Source organism: Alosa pseudoharengus, unplaced genomic scaffold, assembly GCF_046254945.1.
Source record: "Alosa pseudoharengus isolate Yale_2024_CS ecotype anadromous, Long Island Sound unplaced genomic scaffold, YU_APseudo_1.1 YU_APseudo_1.1_scf_3, whole genome shotgun sequence".
In the NCBI taxonomy this organism is placed as follows: Eukaryota; Metazoa; Chordata; class Actinopteri; order Clupeiformes; family Clupeidae; genus Alosa; species Alosa pseudoharengus.
Genome location: NW_027468718.1, coordinates 16,611,991 through 16,621,990, shown reverse-complemented (window position 1 = coordinate 16,621,990; position 10,000 = coordinate 16,611,991). Strand labels below are relative to the sequence as shown.

The window sequence follows — 10,000 nt, the reverse complement described above, 5'->3', positions numbered from 1 at the left end:
TCTGTGAATGGCTTGTTGTGATGGAGGTCAGCACTGAAAATTGGTTTGTTGCCAACTGTTTAGAGAAGGCACCCCCTTCTCCCTCTATTTTTGGCAGGCAAACACAATCCGGTGGTCTATTATTAGTCGGAGCCCATCTGTGTTTGAAGCACCTGTAAAATAGGCAATTTAAGCGCTGCAGCAGCCGATCACTCATCTGTGACTGGGGGATAACCAGGCTGGCCGCGTGACAGAATGGAGCGACGTGACAGGGCGATGTGGGGAAGTGGGGGTACTGAGAGAGCAGGCTGTCCCTGTTTTGTTTGTTGTTGATGTTTTTTGGTCTGTTTTCTTTTATTCTTTTTAACACCTAGGGTATAGGGATGTGGGTGGACTGGGATGGGCATTCTAGGTCCGTGGAGAAAGACACAGACTGGGTTTTAGAGGCGTTTCCTGACTATCATGTGACCACAGAAGTGGCTCATTCGCAGCTGATGGAGGGCGGTCAGTCGGTCAGATACGCTCACTGATTGATGAGTCATCCAGTGCCGTTACCACAAATCAGCCACCAGTCTTCATATGAGTATGGCACACGACTGGAAAATAGCGTTGGTAGTCATGCCATACTATTCTATGCCACCCACAGAATTAAATTAACATATTTATTTTACCTTAAAATAAAAACTTCAAACTCATTTTGATGTCACAGTGACTCACAATACAGAGAATGGAGCCTCTGACATTGCCAGTGTGCGCAAGAAACGCAATGTAATGCTGTTGATGCAGGTAGGTGAGTGTTCAGCATGTTGAGAACTTGTTACTGTACTTTAAACCACAGTGCTATGTGATGCGAGGAGTTGTTATTTTCCATTTGTAGGGATGATGAAATCGTATTGCCCGCGTGTGTGTGTGTGTGTGTGTGCGTGTGTGCGTGCGTGCGTGCGTGCGTGCGTGCGTGCGTGTGTGCGTGTGTGTGTGTGTGTGTGCCCGTGAATCAGAAATTGTGTTGCCCGCAGTGCCCGTGTGGGAGCAAGGAGAATGCAATCCTCTGGAACGCTATTTTCAGTTTAAGGTGCAACAGCTGGTTCCAGCAGTAGCTTTAGGCCCACTTTGAATCAATGACAGGGGCAAACACCCAAACAGCATGAGGTCGGATGCTGCCTAACAACTTGTGGACTAAGGGCAACATGACTCACTGGAAAAGGTCCCAGATGGCCCCAAAATATCCTCTACTCAATCATCATGTAGGCACTGTAACCTGGGATGTGTGTGTGTGTGCGTGTGTGTGTGTGTGTGTGTGTGTGTGTGTGTGTGTGTGTGTGTGTGTGTGTGTGTGTGTGTGTGTGTGCGTGTGAGGATCGGACCCATATGGATTTCCATTCACTTAACAGCCATTAAGTTAAACCCATGTCAGAGAGCATGTGTTTACCTCCACTAGGTCTGAATATACAGTACAATATGGGCTCCTATTCTGAGTGAGTGAATGAAGCAAATGAGTTGATTCTTGACACAGCTAATCAGGCCACTGCTAGTACTACAAAACCAGACATGATCACAAGAAAGGCTTCCTACCTGCTTAAGCTTCTTCAGGTCTTCATCCAACTCCAAATTGTCAAGGATGACAGCCACAAACAAGCTGAGAAGGATCTGAAAAGTGAATATGCATGTGAATCTTAAAACATTCAGAAACAACACACATGTACAATACTACAAGCATGCAGCCATGACAAACCATGTGCAATGTGAAAAGGTTTTGTCCAAAATATGATTTAAATAATGTGTCAGAGAACAGACTAAATTAAACCAACAAAGGGATGAAAGACTATTGTCCTTGTTTATTCATTTTTGCAAAAGAAAACATCATTAAGCAGGAGGTCCTTGAGCTAGGAGCGGAAAAACATGAATCCATTATTGTGTCTTTCTTGAAAAAAGCTTGTTTTGATGGAAAGAGAGGGAAAGAGAGAGAGAAAGAAAGAGAAAGAAAGACAGCGAGAGAGAAAGGTAGAAATAGACGAACAACAATATCCTGTTATCTGCAGGGGTCCTTCTCAGAGCCCTTTCAGACCCATCGGTCAGCGGATTGTTCTGAATGGGTAATTTGTGTTGGGTTTGGTGACTCATCGGGCCCCTGTGGCTGCGGAGAGCAGAGTGCATTAATAATGACCCTCAATGAGAGGACGCTCGAGCACGCTGCAGAATCCAGCGCCACTCGGCTGAGTTAAAGCAACCTGTCGCAGTGGACCAAAATGGACGCGTTAGCGGGAGGTGCCGGAGAGAGCGTGGCTCGTGGTCGCGTTGACCTGGGCTGTGTTAATGCAACTGTTTTCCTCCCCCTCACCAAGGAAGACTGAACACCTTCTAGAATAACGTTACTTTTGGATGAATAATGAACAAAGAGTCAGCACGAAGAGTTAAAAGTGGAACTTTGACAACACTTTACTTTGTTTCTGTATTCCACATTTGGCTCCACATTTCAGCTGTTTCTCTTCCTAATCATATTCAAAATCATTACAGTAAATTTGTGTAATTTTATGAGGTATTTTAAAATTGTCAGTCATGCTGACATAATTATGGCTAGACATGTTGTTTTGTCCATTTAAATAAACATTGCAACATAAACCATAATTGGAGGCTGTTCCAGTAAAAATTGGACACAAATCTTAACACACCTACATTTAATCAACAGTAAGTGTTGGTGTGGACTTACACAGTATATCAGCTATCATAAACTATGACTAATGACTGCCTGAGATATACAGTACAGTAGGGATCAATGATCTTTAGAGCAAGGCTCCAAAATGAACCTCTCTGGGAGCTACTCAGCACTGCTGCTCTCTAGGACCCCACTGTTTCCCTGGAGATTGTGTGTAATGTCCACAGACCAATCAATTCTTATTTTGAAAAAATAATTTCCCCTTTTTTTCCTCTGGATTACTTTTCCTTTCCAGTAGCGCTCCAGCTCCGGCTATCGTGTGAAAAAGAAGGGTGTGTTTACCAGCGTGGCGAACAGATGGTAGAGGATAAAGTAGATGGCGACCACGGGAGCCCACACCTTCCCGACGGCCACCAGCGTCTGGTCCATGACGTCCACCCAGCCCTCCTGAGTCAGGATCTGAAACATGGACATAAAGGCCTGCACGGGCGGGGGGAAGAGAGAGAGAAAGAAAGAGAGGGGTCATAGACAGAGAGAGAGAGAGAGAGAGAGGGAAAGAAAGAGAGGGGTCATAGACAGAGAGAGAGAGAGAGAAAGAAAGAGAGGGGTCATAGGCAGAGAGAGAGAGAGAGAGGGAAAGAAAGAGAGGGGTCATAGACAGAGAGAGAGAGAGAGAAAGAAAGAGAGGGGTCATAGACAGAGAGAGAGAGAGAGAGAAAGAAAGAGAGGGGTCATAGACAGAGAGAGAGAGAGAAAGAAAGAGAGGGGTCATAGACAGAGAGAGAGAGAGGAGAGAAAGAAAGAGGGAAGGCAGAGGGAGAGGGGAAGAAAAAGGGGGGGGGGTGAAGAGAGCAAAGAAGATGAGTACAACCCTGTGGAGAACACAGCCCTCCTCATTAGCCAGCCTTGGCATTTGCTGCCTGCTCACCATAAGCAACACAACAAAAAGGGTTGAAAATGTCAAGTGCCTCCTTCAAGACTTTTTGGGCCTTTAGACATGCTGAGGAGGCCACTTGAAGCGCGCAGTGCCACGGGTACCACACAAGTGCCGCGAATGCCATCATAATGCCAGGGTATGCCATTATGCCAGGGTATGCCATAATGCCAGGGTATGCCATCATAATGCCATGTGCAGCCTTTTAACCCTTAAAGGAGTACCGTCACACCAGTGTGACGGGAATGTTGAGAAATGAACGTTCTAAAGAATATCTGGGTTCATTGAATTCAACATAGAATTTTAGAACCTTCAATTGTTGCGGAACTTAGAACGTTCAAAAACCTACACCTTTATGCTCTAGAAGAATCTCTGCTCTAAATCATTGTGTGCATCACTGAGAACAAAAAGAAAGAGGGAAGACACAAAGAGGAAGGAAAAAAGTCACCATGTTTATCTCCCAGAAAGTGCTGTGCAATCACTGTGCACCAAACAAGACTCTCAAATCACATAATAGATCTCCATTGTCCATGCGAGGATTTAATGTGCAGTCGCTAATTAGGCTATCTCTTTTTAAGCTCATCCAGTCGTCCAGGAACAACAATGCTAAATGTCTCAAAATCACCTCTTTAAATTGGCTGCTTTTATGGCAGCAATTTGAGATGACGATAATGTAAGAGATGTAGCACTGTGGCTTCCAACATTAACTCGATGACATTGTTATAAACATTTCATTAAAAACATAAAATGCAGAGAGAGAGAGAGAGAGAGAGAGAGAGAGAGAGAGAGAGAGAAATAGACAAAGATGGAGAGGGAGAGGGAGGGGGGAAGAGGGAGGGGCACAGAGACAGGGCCAGACAGAAGCAGAGAAAGAGAGAAAAAGAAAGAGGAAATTACAGAAAGAGTAAGGAAGAAAGAGATGGACAGAGACAATGAGAGATAGAAAGAGAGAGAGAGCAAGAAAGACAGATAGAGAGAGAAAGAGCGAGATAGTGTGAGGCTTTACCCATAAATGGAAAGAGAGAGTGAGAGGCAGACAGTGTGACAGAGAAAGAGAGAGAGAGAGAGAGAGAGAGAAAGAGAGAGAGAGAAAGAGAGGGATAGTGTGAGGCATCACCCAGAGACAGAAAGAGGGACTGAGAGACAGACAGCGTCACAGAGAGAGAGAGAGAGAGAGAGAGAGAGAGAGAGGCAGAGAGGGAAAGGGAGGTCAAATGAAGGTCTACAGCCCTCCATTTCACATGGGCTGTTCAGTATGGCTGGTCACACTCACTCAGACACTCAGACACTCACCACCACACACCCACATCAGCTCCGCAACAGGTCCACACGGAGGGGAGGAGGCAGGCTAGGTAAATAAACCTTATTATATTATATGGCTATCAGACCATCTGGATGGAAAAGGTTGTTTGGAGGAACCGGTCAGTGTGTCTCATAATACAGGGATGATTGGATTCTCTCCACTAGCTGCCAAACGAGAGGGATAAAAAGAGTTGGCTAATGCTAGAGAGGAAGGAGAGACGAGCTATCTCAGACTGTAGCAAAGAGCAAAGCAGAGGGCTGCCATCTGCTAACACACGAGGATGTGCAACAGGATTCATGGATGTCTTAACTAGAGGTGTAACAAATCCACAAAAAACAACATTTGCATACCAAAGTCTTTATGTTTGCAATTATCAAAGGTCATGAAGGAAGGGATGAAAATGACTTTGCATGCATGCAATTAGACCATGTCTATCCATAAGGCACTTAGCCCTGGTGTTGTTTTAAGAGTCAATGATGATGTGAATGTCGATGGCGATGAAGTAAATTTTATTATGCTAAACTGCATAGAAAGGAAAACCTGAAATGTGATTACACTCCAAAAGATTGCCCCCATTCACAAAGTTTGTGATGAATGATCATAGACTTAAATAAGCTGAATGATAGATTGTTTCTTCAATGTAAAATGTTGTTGTTGTTGTTGTGGATGTTATGTGTGTGTGTGTGTGTGTGTGTGTGTGTGTGTGTGTGTGTGTGTGTGTGTGTGTGCGTGTGCGTAGGCATATTACCCTGGGAAAGGTGGTGAAGCGGTCCAGTTCCTCTACGAAGCAAAACATCTGGAGGCTGATGGCGGACATGACGATGAGGAGACTGGCCGTGAACACACACAAGCTGCCCAGCTTCTTCCCCGGACCGAAGATCTTGTACACAAAGTCCTCCAGCGCAGGAGAGATCTTAATCAGACGCACCACTCGTAGCACCTGGGACAACACACACTCTCTGTAGGGATTTGCATACTTTGGACACATGGAGAACTTAAGGCCTGGGCTATATGATGAGACTGCAAAACATCTGCGCCCCTAGAAATGAAAACTAATCGGTTTAGTTTAGGTCAGTTCAGTTCATCTTTACTTGCCATTCCCCCAGGTACAAGTACAGTACATATGCTTTGGAATTCTTGTGTGGGTCTCACAGTCACAAATATTGATGCAGTAATATTTTGATTATTTTAGTAAACATAATATAATCATATAGGTATATTACTATTGCATATTCTTACCATAATAATTGATATGACTAATAACAATAATAATTAAAAACCTAAAAACTGAATCTGCTGGAATGTCGTTTCATGACGCCTATTCTCACCCAAACAAACAACAAAAATAAAGAACAAAGCGATACGCAGGGCTGCAGATTTTATTGACATAAAATGGAGGAAGCGGCAGCAGAAATAACATGGTTGTGCGCTTTTTTTGTGTTTAGACCAGAAAACCCAAATTGCTATCGGTGACAATATATCATCAAAGGCCATGCATCTTGGTCAGGGTTTGATAACAGGCCATGGATAACTATTGATCCTGGGAGGTTCAGCCCTGGTGCTCTCTAGCACACATTCCCAAACTCTGCCTCTGTCTATTAAAAAAATAACCTTTCATTTTTTTCATCATTTGTTTCTGATGTTTCTTCCCAACTTCCACTATGTGTCAAGCACAATGTACAACCTACAAATGCTGAAGGTCACAGACTATCACATTAAAATATTCTAAAACAATGTTTTCAAAAGAAACAAGCACCTCAGTATCTGAGTATTTTGAATGAATGATGTTCACTGCAGACACATCTAAAGGCAATCTCAGATCCTCCAGCTCTCAATAATATTTTTCTTCTAGGCCATTTTGCTTTTTATCTTGCAGCATGGCCTTAACTCAGTGGGCCTTAATCTAACTCAGCTTTCTGCCTTAAAGTGCTTCACTCACCAGTTTTGTCCGAGACAGATGAGTCAAACTAGGTGGATAGTTTGACAATTACAATTTGCATCGACACAGAATTTCTCCCTGCAATCAGGTTTCTAACATGTCTTACCTCCCTAACACATGACTTGAGCTTCTCAAAGTTGTTATGTGTTGTTTAATTCTTTAAGGCACAGACTTCATTTCATTGAAATCGATTTTGTCATGTTATGACAAAAAAAAAATGCACAAACTTAATTTCATTGAAATCGATTTCGTCATGTCTTGACAAAAAAAAATGGAAACAGTGTGACATGTTCTGCCAGACAAGAGGATCTCTTCCGAAGAAGACACGGTGTCTTTATGAGTCACCACAGATGATCTGGGGCGATAAAGGAGTGAAGATAATTACTTCTGCTGCGGGACTGGGGCTCTGAAGGGTTCTTCAGTCTCTAATCCTGAACACTACGGCTCCATCGCAATGGGTTATGAAGGTCATGCTTCCTCTAATAACATACCCAGGATATCTGGTTAAATTGTACTTCTCTAATCATTACGTTCAGACTGTTTATATATGTCACCTCAGTAAAGATGGTGAAAGTACTGAAATTTACATAAGACATTCTGCCTGCTACAACGGACTGTCCACATGCTGAGAATTTCATCAGTTCAACATTTCAAGACAAACTTTGAAAATGGTCTATTTCTATAGTATCGAAAGGTGATAACATTACAGGACATGAAAGCTACTTTTCAAAGAGAATAAATGGGCTTTAATACGTCTGGAACATCAAAACTGCATGATGAATTTATTGAAATTCACTGTGGAGAATTTGAAATGACAGTTATTATCAATTATGTTTTCTACCGTGTGGCAAAAAGTGGTGTTCTTTTATTTCCAATGCAGTAAGTGGGACAAAAGGTATTTCATGAATTTTGGAAGACGCAGTGATTACTTCAAGCACAATTTATATCAAGGCAATGCTAAAATATCACTGGGGTGGTGGTAGCGTAATGGTTAAGGAGCTGGGCTAACATACAGTAGCCTGAAAATTTGTGGGTTCAATTCCCGACTTCCCCCGTTGTGCCTTTGAGCAAGGCACCTAACCCCGAGTTGCACCGAGGACAGTGGCCCTTGTAATATAATTGACATACAGTACAAGTCGCTTAGGATGAAAGAGTCTGCTAAATTAATACATGTAAATTTAAATCTGTAGTTAACATAGTCTACTAATATGGAGAGTGTGTGAAGTGTTTTGACACAAGCATCAAACTGAGAAAAACTAATATTTGCACTAATGAATATGGTTACCTCCCTACATGGCTAAGGCCAAAAGACTGGCCTTCAAACTCCTCTGATAGAGCCCTATAGAACGGAAGAAACTTTTCCTTTTGTTTTCTTGAATACCTTTATTAAAGCGATGGTTCGGAGTAATTTCACCCTAGGGTCCTTTGCACCATGACCCCGAGCCAAACACCCTCCCAGAACCTTTTTTCCCTTGGTTGAACCCTGGTCGAGTAGCGCTGTCAGAAACTAATGACGTTCTGCAGTCATAATGGAACCAACTTTTCTCGTAAATTACCCCACTAATAATGCCCTGAATGGTACGAAACTTCTGCAGTAGTACAGCTATGACCTTTAGTCCAATAACGAGGCATTAGAAAGTTTGTAAGTGCACCAGGAGTTTATTTAAATAAGACTTGCCTGATTATCTGCTACTATACCGCTGTCTCTGCGTTTCTTCCGTGATTTGGGAAAAGCCTGTAAAAGTCCTGACATGTGTGTGTGTGTGTGTGTATTTGTGCGTGTGCGTGTGTGTTTGTGTGTGTGTGTGTGTGTGTGAGTGTTTGTGTGCAGGAGACCGCACAATCAAGCGAGGACTCCCATGCAAATGTTTGCGTATTCTCCATGCGATCTCCCCACTGTAAAAGTGATGGAAATGCCTGAGCCATCTAATCGACGGGTTAAACTGGCAGACATTAATATCCATGTGCCACTCTCTGCCACTCTGTGTCTTGACAGCCGACTCAGTGATTGAACCAAACAGAGCCAAAAGGGGCTTTTAATTTGTATTAATGGATGCATGGTCACAGACCAGCAGAGGCTGGCGGTACCACATGAAAGCAGGGCTTCACTTTGCCTACCTTATTACCCATGCCAGGTCTGTGCATCTCATACTGATCCTTTTTGGCAACAAATTGAGGGGAACAAACCAGAGTGCTTCTTTTTAGATTGCCATGCTAAGCATGATAGCAAAATTCTATTTTTGGTTGTATTGCTAATTAGCCGTGATGCGGCTAATTGGCAACGCCTTGACATCGCGTATGGCGCTGAATTAAGCTGCACTAAAATGTCTGTGCTGGTATTTGCCTAAAACTGCTGTAAGCATAGGCTAATGTAGACAGGCATCTAGCACGTGCGCGGTTGTTCATTTTGTTATTTATATTTTTTTGTCCTTTTGTTATTATTTGGTAATTGCCCTCATGTTCATGTACTGTAGTTTGGATGCCTATTCCAACCTGGTCTATTGAATTCTGAAAGCTCTTTGGGTCCAAAGTCTTACAGTCTCTTCAGTATACCACTTCATTTTTTTTGAATATATGAACATTTATTTTTTTCTCTAGAATTTGGTTTGGGAGAATTGTAGCTGTTCTGCTCCAAAAGTCCCTCCATAACAATTATATACACAACAATATCTAATCAAATAAGCATTCATAAACCTGCTACTTTGATGAGGTGTGAAACCTGCCATCAATGACACCACAAGTAGAGGAAGTGGCAAAATATTGATTGACGACACATTGTCACAGGGGACATTTTCATTGCCTCAAAGGTAAAAATAAATTGAGTCATATATTTGGGGCTGTTCTTGATGGATTGAGCACTTAAGCATGTCATTGCCTGTAGACCAGTCGAAAACCACTGGCACGCTTTCTGGGATATGAAATGGGTGGGGGCAAAGTGTTGGGGGGGGGGGGGGCAAAAGAAATAGAAAAATGAATGTATTTATTTTGCAGTTGGTTTGCGCCCCTCAGTATTAATGGGATAGCCGTGAGAGTACAAGTTACAGGGCAACTAGGGGATGATGAGGCCTTGTGGCCTCGGTAAATGATTTCTTATCTCATCCTATTATACGTGTACTTCCTTAACTTACTAAAGTTGTCAAGGATTTTTAAAAGGACAGAGAAAAAAAACTCCAGTGACGTGTTTCAGCTCCA

General features: G+C 42.9%; 1 protein-coding gene across 1 annotated transcript in view; it reads right to left on the bottom strand.

Annotated features, from left to right (window-relative positions):
• The window catches only part of nalcn (sodium leak channel, non-selective), a 110,431-nt gene that overhangs the window by 54,515 nt on the left and 45,916 nt on the right, over nt 1-10,000 (bottom strand). Inside the window, exons 13-15 of the mRNA XM_076262542.1 lie at nt 5,618-5,809; nt 2,975-3,112; nt 1,552-1,626 (exon numbers count right to left, since the gene is read on the bottom strand). Of these exons, the coding sequence (XP_076118657.1) occupies nt 1,552-1,626; nt 2,975-3,112; nt 5,618-5,809 (405 nt within the window). The remainder of the gene's footprint in view (nt 1-1,551; nt 1,627-2,974; nt 3,113-5,617; nt 5,810-10,000) is intronic.